At 40.2% G+C, this 23,632-nt stretch overlaps 1 protein-coding gene across 1 annotated transcript in view; it reads right to left on the bottom strand.

Annotated features, from left to right (window-relative positions):
* The window catches only part of DHX15 (DEAH-box helicase 15), a 48,989-nt gene extending 28,762 nt beyond the window's left edge, over positions 1–20,227 (bottom strand). The window contains exons 1-5 of the mRNA XM_017824695.1: positions 20,071–20,227; positions 13,966–14,314; positions 9,679–9,872; positions 8,441–8,600; positions 7,841–8,059 (exon numbers count right to left, since the gene is read on the bottom strand). Coding sequence (XP_017680184.1) covers positions 7,841–8,059; positions 8,441–8,600; positions 9,679–9,872; positions 13,966–14,314; positions 20,071–20,138 — 990 coding nt within the window. The 5' untranslated portion in view covers positions 20,139–20,227. The remainder of the gene's footprint in view (positions 1–7,840; positions 8,060–8,440; positions 8,601–9,678; positions 9,873–13,965; positions 14,315–20,070) is intronic.
* Between the last annotated feature and the right edge of the window lie 3,405 nt (positions 20,228–23,632).

The raw sequence follows: 23,632 nt of genomic DNA, 5'->3' as shown, positions 1-23,632 counted from the left end.
AGGATCAAAGAACCCACACTTAGACCCATGACTGACCAGTGCATCAGCCCAAAGACCTGCTTCACAGTTAATCAAAGAAAACAGGCCTAAAATGCACAAAGTGTGGGGCTTAGTTAATACTGAAAATACTCAATTGAACTTGATCCTAGTTCCTCACAAAAAAGATTTCTTAGGACTAATCTTCTCAGTAAAATTGTAGCCAATGAAAATGTCCATCAATGCACTCATTCTAAAAAGAACTGACTACCAAAAGGCAAACAGCAAACAGACCACAAAAAGGGGAAAGGTTACACTGCTAGCTAAAATGCTCATTTATCTCAAGCTGCAAGTGCCACAACACACACATCTATACTTCACAACACCTAGTCATCAGAATTGTCCTGGTAGTCTTAAGTACTTTAAAACTTCCAAAAACTTCTTGTTGATCCAATCAAAATAAATGTACAGTATACAGACAATAACTACAATTTAGCTGAAGTGCTATGGAAACCAGAATTAAGCAGCAGTTAAGAATTCCACAATAGCACATTCTGAATACTAACATGGACTTCTCAACATTTTTCCATACCATCAACAGCCTAAGTGATTTTCCTTGGAAAAGCTCCAAAGACAGAAAATAATCAGCAAAGAAAAAATATTTCTTTTTGTAGATATACTAGGGATCAAGAAGGTAATGGGGTGGTGAATATTTTTCAACCAGGAAAAACAAAGTGATCTCAACATCCAAATGAAAGTCAACGATTTGTATTTTGGGCCTACAGCTAAACAGAAACAGGTTACAAAAGGGAAAAAGTTGGAACCAGGAAAATAATTTTATTAGGTGACTATTATTAAATCAAATTTAAGCTAATTCACATAGTGTTCCTTCCAAAAAAATCATGTCATTAAGAAGACTGGTTCTAGAAAAAAACCTGAGCAGGTTGCTTTGTTTCCAAACAACTGGTGGACAACAGGCAATATTTAGAAAATATTTAGAAAATATTTAGAAAACCCATCCAATTAGGTTGATTCCATTCGGGAGCTCAAGTATCAGAAAGTAATTCCAAGACACCAAAAAGCTTCAGGATTTTAACGTGAACTTCCATTTTTGTGTGAACTTTCCTGATCTCAGCAAGGCCAAAGTCTGGATAGGAATCAGTGCTTAGCAGTGTCTTGTTTAGAAAACAAAGAACAGAGTGTGCAGTTTTCTTCCACTTTATTACAAACAGAACTGCAGCCATCTATATTTTCACATAACAGTAAATAGGTTAATTATGCCTCCTGAATCTGACAGGAATTTTACTCCATCTTAACCTACTTTTCAAAGAAAAGGCAAGCTGATGGCTAGTGCCAAAAAAAACCAAACCAAACCAAAAAAACCAACCAACCAAAAAAACCAAACCAAAAAACCCCAACAAACTCAACCCTTGGATGCACTAATTTTTATTCCTCTCACTAAAGCTGTGCTTCTGTGCAGCCAAAAATGCAACGGTCTACCAGACCAGAAGGAAATTCTTGAGTTTGAAACCTGTTGACAAAAGGAGTCCTGAACTCTTAGAATGCCAGGATTGCTGCTTATATTCCATTATGACATCCTCTGGATAGGGACAGCAATATACTTGACCATTAGCAGGAATAACAGAAAAAATTACAGGAGCAGTTGCATATATTATTAATTCATCACATCTACAAGAGACAAGTCTGCACTGAAAAAAAATACATGATTCTTATTAGTTCCATTGAATGGTAGTAAAAAAACCCTAAACACAAACAAAAAGAAACTAGAAAGACAAGCAGCAGTGTAGTTCACAGAATCACAGAACACGAGGTTGGAAGGGACCTCAAGATGATGTGATCCAACCTTTCCTGGGTGTCCTAGATTTGCCCACAGGGGGTGGAGCTTAGAGCCATGTGGGCATGCCTGGGTTGTTATTCCATACCACCCATGTCATAGCAGGAAAGGGGGAAGGGGGACATGGTTTCAGGGGAAAGAAAAAGGCAAGTACACCCCTAAGTGCACCATTTTGTTCCCTCTCTTCCTTGGGGAAGCTACCAGTTGCGGCAATGCTGCCGGCTCTCACCGACCAGCACTTCGGACTCTGTCCCTTCATCGCCCATTCCTTCCTGTTCCTTGGATAATGCAGCTCCAGGAAATCAATGCAGTTGGGATACAGCTCTGAGAAAAGTGGCAAACGCAGCAAGGATGTGGCTCCAAAAAGCAGCAGCAAGGCAAGTGGTGCAGTCTGGGAATGCAGCAGCAGCGAGCCTGAGCACAGCCCAGATGAGCTGAGCAGTTCAGGAATGGAGCAGCAGCGAGCCTGAGCCCAGCTCAGGAGAGTCATCCAGGAACAGAGGGGTGGATGAGCTGAGCAGTTCAGGAATGGAGCAGCAGCGAGCCTGAGCCCAGCTCAGGAGAGCCATCCAGGAACAGAGGGGTGGTGAGCCCAAGCCCAGTGGTCCAGAAAAGCGGGTGGTACAACATGGATGATCCAGCTTTTTGGGGGTTTGTCTGTCACTGTTATGTTGTCTCAGCCTCGGGAAGCACCAGCTGTGGAGTGTCCTCCATGTCGTCTTTGTCTCAGGTATAGCCACCACAGGAAGGTCCCCCATCTTTTCCTCCTGACAGCCACGTGTTACTGAGTCAAGGTGGTGAACACCTTTTGTGTGTAAAGCACCTTCTCCTTTTCATGCTTTTGTTATTAATACTGCTGCTTTTACTGTTTCTTATTTCATTGCTGTTTGCTTTCAGTATATCTCAACCCATAGTCTCGGCCTTTGTCCCTCCTGCATTAGACAGGGGCTAGGAGGGAAGGGGAGTGGCTTATTTGGAGGTTAATTCTCAGCTGATGTTAAACCACCACACTTGGCAAAAGCACAGTTTAGACAATATGGCTCAGAACCCTATGCAGCCAAATCCCACTTGACCAATGTTGTGGAATCCACCATCTTCCCTTTGAGATTATTCCAGTGCCTGATTATTCTCATTGTGAAAAATTTTCCTCGTGTCTAATCACAAGCTCCTTAGGAGTAAGTTTTATTCATTACCCCTCAACTTTCCATGTGACTCTTTGTAAAAACAGAGTCTCCATCTACATTGTAGCCATCCTTTAAATACTGGCTCATGGTGGTAAGTCTCCCCCAAGCCTTCTTTTCTCAAGGCCAAAAAAGCCCAGTTCTCTCAGCATTTCCCAGTCTTTTGAACATGTCTGTGGCCTTAAGTTACTGAGTTACATTATTCTTGCAAAGGTAACAATCCAATAACCTGAATTTCCTTCCGTTTTGTTTGTGTGCAAGACACAACAGTGGTGCCACAGAGGAGGCTTCAAATCACACCGATAATAAAACAGCAGTTACCGAATGACAGACTGTGAATTATCCTGAGCCAAAGCTCTTGAGTGCTGGCATTCATTCTGGCTCACAGGCCAAAGCAGTACACACAAACAGCCAGTTAACCTGCTCATCAAAAACTGTTTCTACAAAGAGATGGTTACTAGTGATGTCATTTTAAGCAGAGTTAATGGAACAATTCACGTATTTGGCATGCAAAACAGAATTCAATGATTTTGTAAACATGGTCCTTGGTAACATTATTTCAGAAACCCTTTTTTTAGCTGACCCTCTATTTGGTACACTTAAAGAATCTCATGGGATAAGCAAAACTTCAAGACTGCTCCAATTAAAACATACTATAAGCTCTTTTAAACAGGAGATGAGTCTTATCTACAGCACATCAGCTGCTACACTGCAGAGTTAGATTTAGCTTCACCTTCGATAAATGAGTCAAGTAGACATAACTGTAAAACCCTGAAGGAAACTAATGCCTAAAAAATGTAAGGCAATTCTACCTTGTGTAAAATGAGTACGCAGGAAGGGAAACAAATGCATAGACAAAAATTATTTCACAAACCAGAAGTATCTGGCAGACACCTTAGCTCGCCCCCTTCTCTTTTGACTTCTATCACAGGCAGGGCACAGCTAGACACAGCTGGCTTGGATGCCATGAACCTTCTAGAAATGCCTTCTGTGTCCTTAAACCTGCACGGAACTTCCCTAATTTTCCTTTCTTCCTCTGGGAATGAAAGCAGACTGCTACAAGCTAAAACGAGGACACAGCAGTAAAAAGAACTGGCACCAAGAGCTGCATCACTTCAGGAGAGATCTCTGAACACAAATTTAGAGAAACAAAACTCTGTAAAGTTATGCACTCAGACAAAAAAAAGTAATACATGGAAAAAGCCAACACTTGACCATAACTACAACTGCTCTGTCAAGTCAACACTGAGCTTGCTTCAGCATAATGCCTATATTCAGGATCTTTTGAAATATCTGACATCATCTCAAATGAACGAAGAGCAAAAAATCTTCCTCCCATTAGCACTTGAACAACATTAGTATTATTACTCTTCTTTCAGTTTATGCCACCCAATTCAATACTTTCTATGTGAGGCTAAACAAGACAACTCGTTAAGCCTAGTACACAGACTGGCTTAACCTCACCCAGTCACTACCACTGAGACTAAAAAAGTTGTCAATTTTTACTTCAATTTCCTCGTAAGAAATCCTCCATTTTCTTTCAGTTCTACAGTTTATCCAGTCTTACTGTGATTAAAAAAAAAATTGTGCCTATAAAATAAACCCCTTTAATTACAAAACTTTCTATCAAAACATAAAAAATGTTTTGCAACTCTCTCCTATGCCAACATCAATTTTATCAATATCACTTTAAGTCTTTGTAGAACACTGAACTTTGCAGCAACAATTTTCACTATATTTATCTACCATCAAAAACAACACTGCTGATCTGTATTTCAAGTCTCCAGATGCAGCCTGGATTCTCCTTCCTAAATGTGTAATGATGCATTTGGCTTTATAAAGAAAAGGGCATCAGAGTGACAGAGAACACAACTGGCATTTGTAAGTGGTTATGTTAACAAAACATGTAAGACATATATATACAGTTTCTGTGTCATTATTTCTGCCACCCCCATTCCACAAGTTTTGTCTGTAAGGATGTTACAGCTACTCCCAGATTACTGATCTTAATGGAGTATAAAATCTAATAGTGTTTTAGCAGAACTCCAGCAGACAATAAACCAGCTGCCTCTCAGATCTGCAGGTGAGCCAGTCTTGAGACACTTGAAGTCAACCTTAACTGTGTATCTACACAACTAGACTACCAAATTTGTAAACTCAATGACTGAGAACAAGTTTGACAACACCTATTGTCTAAGAAAGACATGTTGACTGAAATGTAATTATGCTTTTCCCTTGCGAACAGAAATCCGTGTCAGAGTGTCCAATTTTGCCTGTGACTGACATCAGACAACCTATCTTACAGCTACCCAGGTTATACATTTTTTGACTACTGGCATGAAACATGAACATTATTTCCATATTCTGGAATCTTCCTGATAGACCAGGGTGTTTTTTCGTTTGGTTTTAAGACGAACAGATGAGCTTTCTTCCGTACAGGGACTGTAGGACAAGTCCTGTTTCAAAATGTTTATTCCTAATAAATTTGGGTTTTAAACATCCTCTTTTGTTATTAATGGACTGAAAAGCAATTCATGCAACATAATCACATACTTTCCCCCCTTTCAGGATTCAGGAAGTTTTTATTGAATACTTATTTCTGCACCATTAACAACAATTTTATCTTCATCCAGTAACAGGCCTATACAATTAAGATTCCTTTAGTTTCCAAATGTATTTAAGCTTCTTTTAATTTTTTGGGCATGACAACACAGATCTTTTACTCTGTTCATGTTGTTTTCAGGAATCCAAAAGAACTACATAGCATTTCTGCCTAGCATAAATAAATTTTCAGCTAGTAATCCTCCTGAACCCAAAGCATATAGTGGTAATGGTAGCTAGAGCACACTTCCCAGTTCTTGAGAGTACAGTAGGTCCCATCACTTCAGATTCAACAGTGACACATCTGCAGACTTCTATGAGGTTCAGCAGAGGCCGCAAAATGTCATTAATCAAAATGGTTAAAACACTTCAAAGCTTCTCTAAGGAAGCTAAATCAGACTTCCATTTCATGCTAACCACCTAAATTCAGAGTAGCCTGAGGCAGAGCCAACTCCAGTGCCCCTGGACAGTACCATCGACTGAAATGTGGACTGCGGAACTGCAGACTCCAGAGCAGAGGATGGTATCTTATCAATGCAAGTTTTAAGTGATCCAGTGATACAACATGGTCAATATATTTATGCATAATTTTATATACACACACACATATACATATATACACACATATATATATATATATATATATGAGCATGTACTATGTGCAGGATTTTATTTAACATTTGTTTATAATACATTGTGTCCTGCAGACTAACTCAGTGGAAATCAAAAAACCTGTTCATACAAAACAACAGAGTAAGTCTGTAGCACGGGCAGGTACTAGACCAGTTCAGTGTGGAGCCATGCTGTGATTGTTGCAACAGGTTATTTAAAGTAATACACAGCAAGTGATGTAGCAAGGACATAATTTATAAATCAGAAGGACAAGTATTTGTGCCTCATGAAAGGTTAAAGACCAGCCTGATTCAGCATCCTGGTAAGAAAACAAAATCTGCTGAAACAGCTGGTCAGCAGTGTTCCTTTCTGTTGCCACCGATTCATCCACCCATTTGCAACAGCTGTTTCATTAATTCACACATTTACTTGCCTGACTAGTCTGAACTACAAATTCAAGCTAAAACCAAGCAGGTAGACTTCAAAAACCACAACTGTTGAACAGTTTCCCTACCTGTACTTTAACTCACAGCAATAATCCAAAGGACAAATTTATAGGCCAGAGTATTTGCTTTTACAGGGACCACCATTGCCTTGTTTTTTCAAGGGAGGAGATGATCTGCCAGAAGATACTTTAATCAAATGTCTTAAAACTCACCCAAGAGGCAACACATCTTTATATCTGACAAACCTACTCAAGAAGCCTGGATACCTTTAGTATCACAAGTTATTTGTACCACTTTCCTCCCTTGGCATAGTTAAAACTGTGTATGGTTAGATGAAAGACACTGAATTGTACCACATCCTTTGAAAAGAGAATGAGTTGGAAAAAGATTTTTGCTAGCTGCCTTTCTTTCCCTACTTAAAACAAACTTTATGTTGACAAAGTCCAGCAAACTTTCATAATGCAAACTTTTCATATGAGTTTTTTACCTCTTCTCCATCTCAGTCTACTAACTGAGATACTCAAAAGAACTTCAAAGCAACAGAGTAGAACTAAAAAAATACCCCAGTTCATTTCATTTAAGATGGCCAGAAAATTCTCATTTCCTGATGTAGCTTAGCTTAAGTGCTTTTATACAATCCTCTTTTGCAAGGCACCAAGTCCATTTCTGAGACATAACTCCCTGAATTTGTGGTACATAAAGTCTACAGCCTAATACTCAAAGCTATTAATTAAAAAAAAACCAAAACAAAACCTAAGCATTCTTATTAAAACTTATATCGATAGCTAAGTAGCAGAACCAAAGGGTTATTCTTCAGGCAAGTTGTACAATACACATCCAGAAGTGCAGAGAACTACCTTTTCAGTAAAAGTCAAAGATGCTATCAGGTACCCAGAAGTTTTGAGTTCACATCAGCACAAACCTTGGGATCACACTACAGGTTTCTGAAGTACATGAGTTAAGGGGAATTTTCATTTTAGAGAGGGCTGGCATAGCATATGTATATTACAGACATGTACAATGTCAAAGGACCCAGAGTGTATGGCAGGGGAAAATATCTCAGGTCATTTAAATGATAAACTACAAAAGGAAACTAAAAATCTCAGTCTATGCAAGACACTTAAAAGAGTTATTGTATAGAACAATGGACAAAAATGGGAAGAAAGTACCTCTTGTCCAGTAAGAAAGAGTAACAGATCTCCCTCTTCTTCTTCACACATGTGAATTTGGATCACTGTTCGAATGGCAGCCTCAAGGTAGTCCCTTTCTGGTTCTGGAGTATAGAATATCTCCACGGGATGGGTGCGACCCGGGATAGTTAGAAGAGGACAGTTATCAAAATAGATCTGAAACTTGCCAGCATCTAAAGTAGCACTCATAACTATAACCTGTAGGTTTGGAGGACAAAAAAAAAAAAAAAAAGTTATTCAAGAGGTTAACAAGAATTTGTGAAATGTTACATGTGCAATATGTAACTGTAAGAAAGTAATCAACTACTAAGCATGTTTTTATCACCTGAATACAGCACCCTTGTTACAAAGGTCCAAAAAAATTCTTAGTCCAATACATAAGGTTAAGCTACAATTACATTGTTCGTAGTAACTTCAATACAAACCACATTATGAATTTCCTAAGGTTATCCTTCCAATGTAGATTATCATAGATCAAAAAACAATTATAAAAATCAGCTAATGGTAAGCACACAGATACTTTTATTTAATGTGCCTGAAACTAGAAAGGAGATGCTTTTGGACTTCATCATTACTGACCTTCAAATCAGATCTTTGTCTTACAACTTCCTTCAGAACTCCCATCAAGATATCCGTAGCCAGTGTTCTCTCATGGGCCTCATCAAGAATTATAACACCATAGCGCTCCAGCAAAGGATCATTCATTGCTTCACGAAGTAACATACCGTCAGTCATATACCTGAACACAAAGAGAAACAATTTCAACGTGCATTTTGTTTAGTAAGTCTGATACAGAATCCTTACAAATTAAAAGCAGAAACATCAGTAAACTATTTCCAACAAGGTAACAAGGCCATTTTAAGATTTCAAACAGAAATCACTTTAGATATAAGTGAAATCTGGGATTAAGGGGGGAAAACTTAAAAAAAAGAGGGGGAAACAAACTTCAGGAACATTTATAACTAGTTTGCAGACAATTACTGGTAGACTTTCACACCTACAATCAGAGACAGGAAAAGGAGGAAAACGTCCTCTGAAATCCTAGAAATACTGTTTCTGCAAGAGTTGCTACTCTTTTCTGTTTGCAGATCATCCATTTACTTTTTGCTTTTCTGTCTTGGTTTAATTTCTTTTTACACATTAATTTTATTCTCTACCCTTCAACTACCTGTATAACAAAAGTGAATACCTCTTCTAGAAAAAGCATTAATCCTTGAAGTACACTATGTGGTGCTTTTAAGTGAGCATTTTGAATGTAAACTGCAAATGACATACTAAGTGCACCTGGTTCCAGCAACACAGCACAGGAATCTAGAGCAGCCAATAACTAAAACGCTATGGATTATGTGTCCCACAGCCAGTTCTGACACTCTGGATAGTTCTCCTTACTGAAATAAACTACTGAACTTCACCAGAAGTACCCTGAGTAGAAGATACCACAGACAAACAACTGAATGTATAATAACAAAGAGAAACTGCATGCTGAAGGGCTTTATTCTGAATAGCACCTTAATTATAAAATACTTCTTCAGATCACCTTCTTCTTTATGGATCATTCAAAATTAATTTCCATACAGTGCAGTGATTTCTTTAGAAGGAATTAATAATTTCCAACTCTACTCAAGCCTCACACCTCAGGTTTCTCTCAGCTCATGCTATGGGTTCCAGTCTCTCTTCCCCACTCACAGAAAGTACCTATTCATAGACTCACTCCCTTATTACTCCTTTCATACCTTTGCTCACACCTTTCACTACCCTGCAATTCTCTCACCTCCGAGTATAATGTTATAGCTTTACCTGAGAGTTGCCATACTTACTTCAAAATGGTTTTTGCACTACTGCAATCTTCAAATCGAATGGAGTAACCGACCTCCTGCCCCAGCATGACATCCATCTCATCAGCAACCCGCTGTGCCACGCTCATCGCGGCCACTCGCCTGGGCTGGGTACAGGCCACTCCCCTCTTCGGGCCAGGTAATGAGCGCATGTAGTCAACACACCACTGGGGGATCTGTCAAGAACAAAATTCAGTTATGAACACACTTCAAATGGCCAGATATAATCCACAACATTTGTACAAGAGGATCAAGAGTTGGTTAGAATTCCATGGAGACGCCAACTGCGTGCACAAAAAGATGCAAGTAGGAGAGCAGATAGACTAATTAGTTAAACCTAATGTCACTAAATAAAGCCCACTCACATTAAACATGTGCATAACTATCTTTGAAGTCATCAGGGAAATACACGGGTTCACAGTACATTTAAGCACTGATATATTGGTACCTTATATAGACACTTAGCAGCAGCCAACATGCTCCAAAGCAACCAAAATTAAAGCTAAGACACTCAAAAATTGAGATCCATAGCAGAGTTTGTTGTTAAAGTTTTACAGTAAGCAAACCATGTTTTGTGTCTTTAAAACATAATGTTTATGAAAATATTTTAACAGAAATAACGGTTTTAGTGATATATAAAAATTGTCTAAGCCAGGAGGCACAAAAAATAAAATGAACAAATAATTACATTCATTAGGTTAATTATTGTTCTTTTGAAATTTCATCAACCGGATATGAAACTCCTATGCTTTCCTTCCTATATTAGCACTCGTTTTATTTGTCAGTCAGCAGTTGTCTGTAAGAATCATCCACAGTAAGAAGTTTTATTCAGAAGAACTCCTAAGGTCAGTAACAGTTTGATGAAGACAGAATATTCTCAACATGTTCTTAGCGTGACAGTTTATGAGAAGACATCTCCAGACACTACTAGTTCCAAGCCTACAAACAAGAAGAATCCACTCCTTCTTAGCAATTACTTTTCAAGTTTTCTTAAAAGCTCACAGAGGAAAAGAAAACATAGCACTTATACATTGTACCAATGAGGAGTAACAGGAAAAGCAGTATAATTTGAATGAGGAAACTTTTTTCTCAAATATTGTATTTTCACAGCAAAATGGACATAAGTGAACGCCAAAATATACCCAAAAGCAGACAAGAGTGTTCTAATGATTTTTTTAATGAAGAATATACTTCCACTATAAACACAGGAAAAATAAAGCAAAGAGAAACAAAATATGACAGGAGACTATTAGACTGCTGTGAACAACTCAAATTTCTGAAAACCCTATTCAAAACTAAAAATAATAGCAGTTCTTGAACACTAACAGTAGTAACAGAAAACCCATGTGACATATACATGGCTCCTTTAATAAACAGTGTAGAGAAAGCAGTTTGCTTCCCAAGCCACTAGTAACAGCTCAACTTTAAGCATATTAGGTGAAGCTTCTTGACTTTAAACAGAGCAAGACTAGAAATAAGTTTTACACAAGCAGGTCTGTCAGGTCACTGCAGAATGAAATAAAAGCAATTTAAAAGTGGTTTTCCAGCAAAACCTTCAGCACTGGTGTCAAATGAAAGAAAAGGGCTACACAGACTTCACTGTGCTAAGCTGATTTAGACAACCACCCAAATACTTTCCCTGTCCAGCTTTCAAAGGCATACAAATACTGGGAAAAAGGACTGTGCCATACTGCATTTTGTACTTCAGACATGTCTGGAAATATCCTGAGCACTTCATATCATCCAGTTCTTATGAAACCTAATGTACAGTGGACTCAATGCCACTGACACAAAAAACCTATACAATTACCAAAACCCTCGACTCTCCCTAAAAAAAAAAAAAGTCATTTTACCAATATCAAAAGCATGATGACCAGCTTTAGTTAGCATCATTTAATCACAAGGACCTTCTCAATTAAGAGAGATTTTAAAATATAACTTTCAAGTGAGAAAAGTTTCATCTTCTGTTGTTTCTGTTGTCTAAGCCAAGCACTTCCAAGCCTGGGTGCTCTACAAGACTAAAAGAAAATGTGCATATAATCACAGAACTGTTTGGGTTGGAAGGGACCTTAAACATGATCTGGTTCCAACCCTTCTGTCATGGGCAGGGATGCCACCCACCAGACCAGGTTGCTCAAAGCCCCATCCAACCTGGCCTTGAACACATCCAGGGCTAAGGCATTCACAACTTTTCCAGGCAACCTGTTCCAGCATCTCACCACAATGAAGAATTCCCTCATAACATCAAATCTAAACCTCCCCTCTTTCAGTTTAAAACTAATTTCACCATGTCTTATGTATATTTGTCCATGTTTTCTTCAAACTCCCTCCAGGTATTGAAAGACCATGAGGCCTCCCCAGAGCCTTCTCTCTGCCAGGCTTAACTAGCCCAACTTTTTCAGCCTATTTTCATAGCAGTGGTGCAGATAATAATCAGGGAAGGGACTTGACAGACAGCAGCTCACTATCAAGAAGATTATCTACTACTATATAGCCTTCTACTATCACCATGGAAGGAAAGATAGTAATTTTGGAAATAATTATTTTTCAAATTATGCTTGCTTTTATTGGTATGAAATTGTCATTAACAACTCATGTACACCTGCAAGTTTGAGCATTAGAGTGTTTCTTAACCACAGAACATTATTTATCTTGCTCTGATCAATGAATCTAAGGAGAAGAAACCCACAACCCAATGAGTTTTGAGACAACACTCTAACAAAAAGGATGTGACACTCACATGCAAAAGAAGGTTTTCATTAAGTGGCAGTGATATGTTCCTATAGAGACACTCTCAATTGTTTCAAAATGTATCTGCCAGCTCACAGAGAGAATTCAGAGGAAGCAGGGAAGCTTTCAAGACAGCTCATGCACTTTTGGGAGCTTAAATTCCACTTTTAGGAAAGATGTCTTAGGTTTCTTAAGTCCTTTCAGAAAGCAAGGGTTAAAGTAGCAGGATAATTCAGGAAAACCTTTATACCTTTGGAATGACATGACAGTAAGATGCATTTGAAGATAAGTCATAGATATTAAGAACACATAACCCTTAGATCTTCAAATGTTCAGATCATGCAACAAGTAACCTTGTTTTCATATAGATAAGCACCTTTTAACATAAATATTCATAATACTGTATCTTCCAAAACACTACATAATCAAACCTTTCTGAAGAATTCTGTAAAACCCCAGTCTCAGCTTACACACTTTAAAAAACAAATATAAATAACATCATATTACCTTCTAAACAAGACACCAGTTCCTAAAATGTGCAACAAGAAGGGCACATAACTTCAAATATTTCAGGCACAGCTGTGAAAGGTATCCAATGTACTAATACCTCCTTCACATTTTCTTGACATCCAAAATTTTATGACTAAAAATATTCTTAGTCTTTAAGACTTACTGTAAGTTAGCTATAATCCATTTTATAAAGACTAAAATATCCTTCAGTTTTTATTTTCTGCATAGATAAAGGGAATTTATCAGATTACAGAACAAAGAGCTTTTTTACATTTCCGCACAGACTTTAAACAGCAAATCAGAGGATAAAGTTTTGAACAAGTCTATCATGCTATAAATACATAGATATTCCTTGTTATCTTAGATCCTCCCTATATACTGACCCAAAATTCTTCTTAAGGACTGAAGAGGCTCTGCAGATCTGTTATCACTATTTTTGGTGCTGAGAAAGATTTTAAAAGCCATTGATCCACATAAAAAGTGATTTTTAAGTATAGCACTGAAAAGCTGTATGACCTCTGAGAAATTTCAGTACCAAGGAAACACAAGTCTTTACCTCTCAAGTTTGAATATCACCAAAACATATGATGTAATCAGATGTCAAAACTGTATCTGGCATTTCAACTCCTTTAAAGTTTATATCTGCAGCAGTAAGGTTCCTAAAACACTAAAAGTTCATACTTTGCAGCTGCTATCTACACAAACAGCTAAATAAACTATTTGGAACCACCACTTCATTTTTGTGGATTAGTACTTCTGTCACACCATTAAACCTCTTATCTCCCTCTACCAAACAGAAATAGGGCCAGGGAACAGTACTGCATTTCAAAGGGTGGAAGATGCTGTAAGATTCTTCTCACTTTCACATTCATTAAAGCAAATAAAACATTCACCAAATTAGTTTTGCTTACAGTTTGTGAGGTATTCTTACACAGTGAATTTCAAGAAATCAAAGCAAGTTTCATGCACACGCACGCCTAGCAACAGTCTAAATCTTTAAAAAAATGCAATATTATATAAAGAACTCACCTGTGTTGTTTTACCAGACCCAGTCTCTCCGACCAGCACAAATGACTGATGCCTAATCAAAATATCTGTGAATCTTTCTTTATATTCCCACACAGGAAGTTGTAGCCTTTTTTTCAGGATGTCATAATATCGTGGTGTATGCGGTAGATTTGTGAAAGGGTTAATACTGTGTGGAATCATTGCTGGTTTTATAGCTGGTAACCCAGCAGCCCCATAATATGTAGAGTTGGATGTAGGTCGAAGATCCTTTTCCTTGTCCCTTTCTCTGTCACGATCTCTATCTCTGTCACGATCCCTGTCGCGATCTTTGGAACGGTCATCACGGTCCCTGTCCCGGTCACGATCTTTCCTGAAATGAGTTAAGAGACACAGCAGAAAATGAGACACGTGAATATTTAAATGCAGAGGAGGAATTTAAATACAACACAACTCTAAAGGTATCCAGTATAAAGTGGATACAAACCAAATCTTTTAAAAAGCCTTGCAGGCAGCTACCCAGAACAATAAGCACCAAAGAGTAACAACAGTATGATGCACACTCAACACTAGATATATACAGATATACATTAGATATACTCATTGTACCCAAACACTACCACAGTTCCTCTCATTACGGGCAAGAAGGAAGAAAGCCATCACATGGAGAAAGGATCATTTTAACCCTCTTCATTTAATAACTATAAAGAATCAGCTGTGCATTCTAGACTTCCCAGTTCTTCCCATCCTTACTTGCTGCTGCAGAAAAATAAGATTACACTTCATAGTCTTTCTGCCTACCTACCCAAGGTATTATGTTCACCCACAAAAAATTAACTCAAGATAATAAGCAAGCCACGGAAGAGAAGCTTGATTTTAATATCCCACAATTACTTTGTAGCTTTTTTTTTTTCTTTCAAGTCTTACAATACAATTCTGACTCAACCAACTTTGATATACAGGTTGCTGAGTCTGGAACTTAGACTTAAAATCAGCCACTACAGTTCATGGGATCAGATTCATTTAGATTGGAAATGACCCTTCAGATCATAGAGCCCAACTGTTACACTAACACTGCCAAGTAGTGCAGTATCTTCTCCAGTATCACCTCCTACCACACATTTAAACCGCTTTTATGTATTCCTATTTGTTCCAAATATTAAGTAAAAGAAGTCACTGCACTTGTAAAACAAAGATAGCATTATTTTCAAATCTCTGGCCACAGTCTTAGTGAGAGTTTCTCATTTTGCAAGTCCATGTACTTGTTCTTGCACATAATCTCACTCTTCCTACAAACACACACTTGCAAAAAAAATCCCGTTTGACCCAAAAAACTACAGTCACGTGCTTTAATAAAAATTCCTAATTCAGGACTTTGAAACAAGCCCTGCTTTACAAAATCATCCCATCACATTTTAAACTACTGTGAGTTAAAGGATTAGTGGCATCTTTGCCTGCAAAACTGAGGATGCCCTCAGCTTGGGCTCCTTTTGTGCACTAGTTGAAATCCTATCAAAAAGGCAAAACAACAAACTAAGTCAAACCAGCTTTATAGTAAGTGCACACATAAACATTTCCAGGAGTATGCAGAAAAAACCAAACCTCTCATCCTTGACCAACACTCAGGCATGCCTGAAAGTAGAGAGCTTGTCCAAAGAAAACTGTTGGCCAAAACTCCTCTCCACGGCTTTTTTTGTTTAAAACATGCAGTTGGCATTCAAATATAACTGTTGAAATAATACACAAATTCCTACCTACAGAGAAGATACAGTAACCAAGATTATATTAGTACTGATTCTATGCATTTTAATTCAAAATGTGCTGTGCATTGGAAACAACAACCACTACTCTTTTTAAATGTAACGAATGCAGGTTTTATTTTTTTTCCTCAATACTTCAACATATTATGGCCACAGAAGCCATCAAAATACAATTTTTTAAAGACCATTTCTTTTAACACAGACCCCTTGAAAATAAAGGATTACAAAACACTCTGATTACTGTCCCTTAACTCACTTGCATATAGATTTTCCTGAAGTTCTGGACACTGAATTATCTAAAAATGAAGACCCTTTTAGAGCATTTGCTTGAATCTGAGATACCCTAGCTTCAACAGTACTTCTAGCACAGTCAAATATCATACAAGCTAGAATCTCTTCTCACTGTAAAATGGCAGGCAAATATTGCAGAACAATAGGTTCATATTCTCCCTACGAAAAAGTTACCACTGTTATAAAGCGAGGGAACTAGGCTCCATTATGCTACTCTTAGTAACATGTATCACACAGGAACAAAGCTTGGGACTTGCAGGTGAGCTATTTACCATCAGATTTTCAAATGTCTGCAGGTACTGGGATGGTCAGACAGTAAGAAAAGTAAATAAAGGTATAAAAGCAATTTAAGAACAGTGTAGTTAGGGTAAAATGCAACAACACACTTCTTTGAAGGTAGACTAAGACACATTACTTACAGTTTTTGATTTGGGGTTTTTTTGCATTCGTGTTTCTGAAAGATTTTTATCCTTCACTGCTATCTAGTCAAAGTATAAAAAAACCCCACACCAACAAAAACCATTCCACAACCATTTACTTAGACAGTATGATGTCAAAAGCTCCTGCATTGCAGACCACCAAGTGCACCTTCAGATATGCTTCAGCCCCACATGAAGCAGCACTACTGCTAAAATGAACAGATCCACAATATTGCCAACCCCTCCCATGTGTTGGCTCAAGCATTTCACTGCCCTTGTGAACAAGTCCCTCCACCAGTGTGAATTCTAACTCGATCAGGTCTTGTAGCACTGTTATCTCCTGTACCGGTAGCTATTTCTATGGGCTTAAAACAAACAAAAATACAACCTCGAGAACAAAACAGTGGATTAAATGGACTACAAATACAATCCAGCATGGAATGTCCCATTAATCCCCCATCTCTCAGTTTCTTCACTGAACTCTTGCAGCTATTTAATTGCTCAAACAGAAAGGGAACCTATCAAGCTCTATCTCCACTTCAGAAGTAAAAAACTATTTATGTGTTAATAAAGAGAATTGAGTCTTTTTCCTATTAAAAAAAGCAAAAGAGAAGCAGGGGGAACCAGATCCCAGCATAGAAACAACACAACAAACAACATGCCTTCAAAATTACTCTCTAACATTCATTTTATAGCAACACTTTTTTTTCCTAAAACTATTTCCCAGTCTCCCATTATTACTGAAACTTAGCAGACACAGACTCCCTTAGTCAACAAGAGAAAAGAGGAATGACAGTTATGATGCCATATGAATGCCCTAAAATTTATAAAAATATAACTTGGCAGTTTTTAATTTATAAACTGTCACATTTTAGTTACTTTTCATTATTACACAGGGAAAACTGAACTCCAACTCGGAAATTAACAGTTAAATAATTATAATTTAAACATTTGACTTGTGCCTGAATGCCATAACAGCCTCCAGAGTCAGAAAGTGGCTGGGGTTTTTTGCTCTGCTTTTAAGTGAAAAAGTCTGGTCTGCTATCTGCCTTTATTTCCTTCCATTCACTCATATATAATATATGCACACATGAATACAAAAGAAACACTGTAGCAGTCACTAAATCAGAGGATAAAAAGCATATAAAAACTAAAAATGGAAACAAAGGGCTCAAGGTAAACAACTGATCATCACAGTGAAAGTCTAAACACACCTAACAGAGCATCAGTGTTATCTCTCCATTACTAAACACGGCAACAGTTGAGGCAAAAAAGGCAATGCAGCTAAAGGAGAGTTTCTGTTCCATACATTAAAAAATAAAAACACAATTAGTCTGAACGATACATCCCACTAAATAACTCTGATGTTACACAAGAACTGAAGTATATTTGAGAAAAAATTAACATATTTTAAAATAGTATTTCCATTTTTCCAAGAAATTTTTTACTTCACAGATGGTACTTCAAGTCCAAAGAAAACAGATGTCGTAGGATGCTTAAGGTTACACCAACAATTACAAACCTGTTGGCCTGGCACTGCTACCTTGTAGAGCCACACAGCAATACAGTAGTTCATTAAAAAGGGACTAAAACAATAGAGACTACCTTGATACAACCTTTATATTTAGCCACATGGTCCAGTCTGAATGCAAGACAAACTACTATTCTGAATGCGAAGTGGTAACCATTGCAAGGAGCTAATTCAGTTTAGCCCAGCTCCAAAACCACCTAAATTACATGAAGGTACTCTCCACACAGAGGAGGACATGTACACACATGCTGTTAACAAGGCCCTGTGCATCTTCCTTACAGGTTTGCACAAGCTGCAAAACCAAACTACCCTAAAATAAACCAACCATGTAACTTTAGTATGCCTCGTGCTACATGAATTAAGATTTCAAGCACTGTAAGAAATAATCATGGTCAGTAATTATGCTTATAGTGAGTTGTACTCAGTCCTATGCCATTTAATGCTTTTACTGGTAGACGAGGAGGGGACAAAGAAGGGGCACAGGACCAGCACTTCTACAAGCTTTTAGGTGCCACAAAGGTCAAAGTTTTCTGATTTAAAAATGTTACCACTAGTGGGAACTGATAGGATACACAACGTGGTAAGACTAACAGTTCAGCACGACATCTGATAATCAGTAAAAACAATGATAAATAAAACCACACCAAAACTATAAAACCCACGAACACATAGACAAGGAAATACTGACCTATGGTTATCTTGACAACCAGACATAACAGTCGCACCACACTTAAATAACACCCGGTTTTGATACAACCACTTGAAAATTTTACAAAAATCTCTACAAACAGACAAGCTGCACATGTACAACTTTTCTGTAGACTCAGAGGAGCTATTTCAGCCTCTGGCAAATCATACAAAATCGCATCAAAGGAGACAAATAGCTCAATCCACTTATTCTGAAATATATGATTATGGTGATCCTACGTACAGGAAACAGCCGATCAATAATAAATTTTGTTCAGCTGAGAAAAATGCATCCAACTCTACAGGCTAAGCCTACAAGCTCACCTTAAAAAAATGAAAAGGCAAGTTTTGCAAAGACTGCTTATCAGTGAACATTAACTGCTACACTAGACTGCAAACTTTCAGAACAAGCTCAAGTATTTTTCTTAGATAAATACTCTAGCCCAAAACAACACCGATGGACTCTAGTAATTGTTTAACTCTGCGAAGTCTTCTGTGCTCCTTCAAGAAGGCCAAACTAGATAAACACTGTATATTTTTGTACTCCTTGAGACCTCAGAAATTTACTTTAAAGACCCGTCCATGTTCCCTCCCCCTCCCGCCCAATTAGAGGATAAAAAAATATGCAGAGAAGCCTCTAAAGCAACTGTGAATAAAAGCACAGTACCAGTGCATTGTCTGTGTTCTTGCAATTTCATTAACCTTAACGAAAATGTGCTGAAGCGCGTCCAGTACAGTCCTAAAACTTTAACCTTCGCGAAACTAAGGAAAAAAATCCCTCCCTTTCCCCTATCGTAAAACCCACCTCACCACCGATTTTTACTTCAAGCCAAACACATCCCCGACGGTGACTGAGTGTAAGATGCTAACAAAGGAATACCGCTCCTACCAGGTCACACGGGCTGGACAAACCTCGTGCTCATCTCTAGGCCCAAGTTTGCCAGGCCTCTCAATGCAAAGAGGGGAAGAAGTAAACAAACATAAAAGGAAGGGGGGGCAACAGACACGTAAAGGCGGCGCAGCGCCGCAGACAAAGCCCGGCGCGGGGGCGCGGGACCCACATCGCGCCGCCTCCGCCGCGGGCGCCTGGCCCGGCCCAGCCCAGCCCACCCGCCCAGGCGGCCGGGCCCGCGCCCGCCTCCCTTCCCCCGCCTGGCACCGCCGCACGAGGCCCTCCCGCCGCTCCCGCCACCATCCGCCCCCCCCCCCCCCCGCGGGCCCGGACGATGCCAGGCCGGGCCCGGCGCTCCGGGAGCCGCGGCGCTAGGGGCCCGCCCGCACGGTGGCCTCTCCCCGCCCCGCACAGCGGCCGTCCCGCGCCCCGGGAAGCCCCAGCCGCGGAGGGGCGGCCAGAGTCGGGGATGGGGCGCGGATGACGAGTGGGCCGCCGCCATCCGCCCCCCACCGGCCCCTCCCCGCCACGGGCCGCACCGCCCCTCACCCGTCGGTGGTGCGTTTCTTGCTGGAGCTGTAGTCGTCCCCCAGGTCGAGGCGGTGGCGCTTGGACATGGCGGCGGTCGGGTGGTCGGTCCGGGCGCTCCGCGGTCCCTCCCCGAGCGGCGGCGGCGAGGCACGGCCGACAAAATGGCGGCCGGAAGGAAGCGCCGTGGCCGCGCGAGACGGTGGCGCGCGCGCGGAGGGGCCTGTTGGCGAAAGCCGCCCGACGGCGCGCGCCCGACGGCGCCGCCCCGCCCCGCCCCGCGCGCTCCCGCAGCGGCGCGAGGGCACCCCGCTGGTTTCCTGGGAAAGGCCCCGTCGCAGGATCGTAGGGTCATAGCATCGGCGAGGTTGGAAGAGACCTTTAAGATCAGTCCAACCATCAACGCAGCACTACCACCGTAACCCCTAAACCACTAAGCCATATCACCAGCGCAGATCCAGACACCTCTTGAACACCTCCAGGATGGTGACTCCACCAGCTGCCTAGGCCACCTATTCCAATGCCTGACCACCCTAACAGTAAAAAATTTTCTTGTATCTGATCTGAATCTCCCCTGTCTTAAGGCCATTTCCTCTGGTCCTCTCACTGCAGGCACAGTTGGTAAGACCGGCCCCGACCTCACCACAGCCTCCTTTTCAGGTGATTGTAGAGAGCGATGAGGTCACCCTCGAGCTTCCCCTTCCTCAGACTAAACAAACCCAGCTCCCTCAGCCGTTCCTCATGAGACATGTTTTCCAGACCTTTGACGAACCTTATGCCCTTCGCTGGACATGCTCCAGCACCTCAATGTCCTTTTTAAAGTGAGGGACCCAAAACTGAATGTAGTACTGGAGATGCATCCTCACCAGTGCTGGGTACAGAGGGAAAACAGCCTCTCCACAGCCCATCCTGAGTGGAGGACGGGAATTTCCACAGAGCGGGGTTGAGCCAGGATAACTCATGAAAAACCTCTGTTCTAGGCCATTAGAGACTTCCCTGGCAACGCTCACCTTGTGTGCGGAAAAAAGGCAACCTTTTACAAGTCAGCTGTGGCAAAAGCAGTGCTAGAAAACCAGGCACATTGAAGCTACACACTGTAGAAGCACATACAGCCTTTACCCAAATGTCAACAAGAAATGTTCATGGCAGTGTATTTCAGGATGAGAAAATTTAGCTGTCTCTCAAAGACCCAGAAACACACTTACCGACGTTTACCATTTCAGCACAAGGGAAGCCTGAGTTCATAAATAACACAAACTCCAGCAGATTTGTTCAGTCCTACTGCATCCCAGTCTTCTCAGCGTGAGCATGGCTACAATAGCATTTAGTAATACAGTTCCTGAAGTGAAACAAGACACGAGTTCAAGTGCCATTTCCTCATGGCAGTTAGGTTCTGCTTGAATAGTTACAGCAGTAATTAGTTACTTTTCACACTTCCAACCAGCTTTAACTGCCAGCAGAAGTCTGCAAGCTTAAGTGTGGTCCAGAAGAGTTGGTCCTTAGGGTTGTTTCTTGTGCCCCAGAGCTGTTCCCCATCTCCTGCCACTCCCAGCACCTTTTAAGAATTGGGTTAACCATCCACACAAGAAGCATTTTTCCTGTGACTGAAGGCACAGATGCGCCTGGGCAGGAGAAGATGAAGTCAGGCAGATAATGAGATGCTTCTAATGGCCATGCCTTCGGGTCAGAAGCACACTTAGTGCTCACTGAGCAACTTCTGTTCCCACACAATTTCATTCAGACATTTCTGCTCCCTCTAAGTGTCAGCAGCTGCCTCGCTTTCCAGTGCAGTCACTTGATACTTCAGCACAGCTCATAAAACCCATCTCTAAGAGCTTCCAGAAAAGCAAGACGCACTGTTCTTGATACTTCTGACAGCTATTTGGAGAATATCAGCCACTGGACATTCCGTTCTCTATTCCTATCCTCTCCATTCCCAGTCTATGTCATGGTCCTTCAGCACCCCTCTAGCAATTTAAATTCATACCATAGACGAGTAATTTTAAGATAGAAATTAAAAGCACTACCATCATATTTGTAACTCTCTTCAGCTAGGTGCATTTGTTGAAAAACATGCATATTGCAAGCCTTGCTCCCTGTCCCTCTTCACAATCCTTCTGCCAGAGATTACCACAAACTTTGCTCAGCTACTTGAATGAGCGCTCACTCCTGCTATTTGACTGTCAGAGCAAGGGTGCATTCACATAAATGGCTCAGTTAACTAACATGAAAGTGGTCAGGAAGGATCATCTAGTAACAGTGACCTGTTCCACAAGTACAGCTAGCTCAGCAAGTGGGTGTTTGTCCAGAGCTTCATGTTCCAAAGGTTTGATGGAATTAAGTCCTAAAATATTTCATGTAGACAAGTCCATAGATTATATTCTTCAATAGAAGAGCATTTTTGCCCCTAATTTTGGATAATATAACAAAATGGCACCCACAGCTCCACTGGAGTTCTAGACACTAGTGTAATAAAAATAACATTTTTCTGCTTAGAGTTATCAACCAAAATAAATATTCCTGTAAACTGGATTTCGAGCTTTTCTTGTGAAGCTGGAAGTAGTTTTTCAATTTATATTACAAAAACCACTGGAATATCTCTGTCAGAGATTTCCAGAGAATAAGTGTTACAGAGTGACTCTCTCTATCCCAAATATCAAGCTTAGTTTTTGTGATGCTGTGATAGTGTGCACAGACCTGTGTTGGCTGAATACAGCTGAGGGAAGACTTCCTAGACATCTTCCCAAGTGGATTTTAAATTATGTCTGTCTTAAAAGAAAGCAAATGGTCATTGAAATAGAGTACTGGAATAGCACACATTTAGGAGGGAAAAAAAAATACTGGCTAGGTCTCCTTCGAAAGTAGGAAAACAGGGGAAGAAGATAAAAGCATTAATTGGGATGAGAAGCTACTTCTGGGCTCTTTACAGACGACCCAAGTGTCCAACAATGGGAGCTTGGCGAACTCTGCAGCTCTGTTACAGATCTTTCTTGCTCCTCCCTATGCAGAGCAGCATAAAGGTACTTATGGTCTTACTCTAGGTTACCTCATGGCCAACATCAGGCAAATTTCTGCTTTAGGAGGTAGGAAGAAAGGAGCAGGTGTCTCAGCTGGTATGAAATCTTAGGCTAGAGCTCAGCAACAAATGCAAAAATGGAGGGAAGAAGATTTTATGCTAGTTGGGGTGAGCAGCTACTTGCACGCTATGCCCCAGACTGATATCCCACAAACCAGTTCAGTCTGTTAACAACTGTTAACTTTGCAAACTCTTGAACTCATCCTCCACCCAACCATGCTTTGAGCCATATGACTGCATAATATCTGATCTGGTCCCACCCCAAAGGGTTTACAATGTAAGACCTTCATCCTGCAAGCACACACATGCCTTATTTTACTAATGCAAGTAATCCTTTTAACTTCAAAGGGATTAACAAGGAAAGAGTAGGAAAACTAAGCATGTATGTAAGTGTTCACAGAATCACAGCCTAAATATGAGGCAAGAGAAAAAAAGATTGGTAAGCACAAATTGACATAATGACAAAGTGATAAGCATTACGTCAAAAGCCTAAAGGATGAAAGGAAT

Source organism: Lepidothrix coronata, unplaced genomic scaffold (genome assembly GCF_001604755.1).
Source record: "Lepidothrix coronata isolate B3197 unplaced genomic scaffold, Lepidothrix_coronata-1.0 Scaffold0, whole genome shotgun sequence".
NCBI classification, from domain to species: domain Eukaryota; kingdom Metazoa; phylum Chordata; class Aves; order Passeriformes; family Pipridae; genus Lepidothrix; species Lepidothrix coronata.
This window is presented reverse-complemented; position numbering and strand designations above follow the sequence as displayed.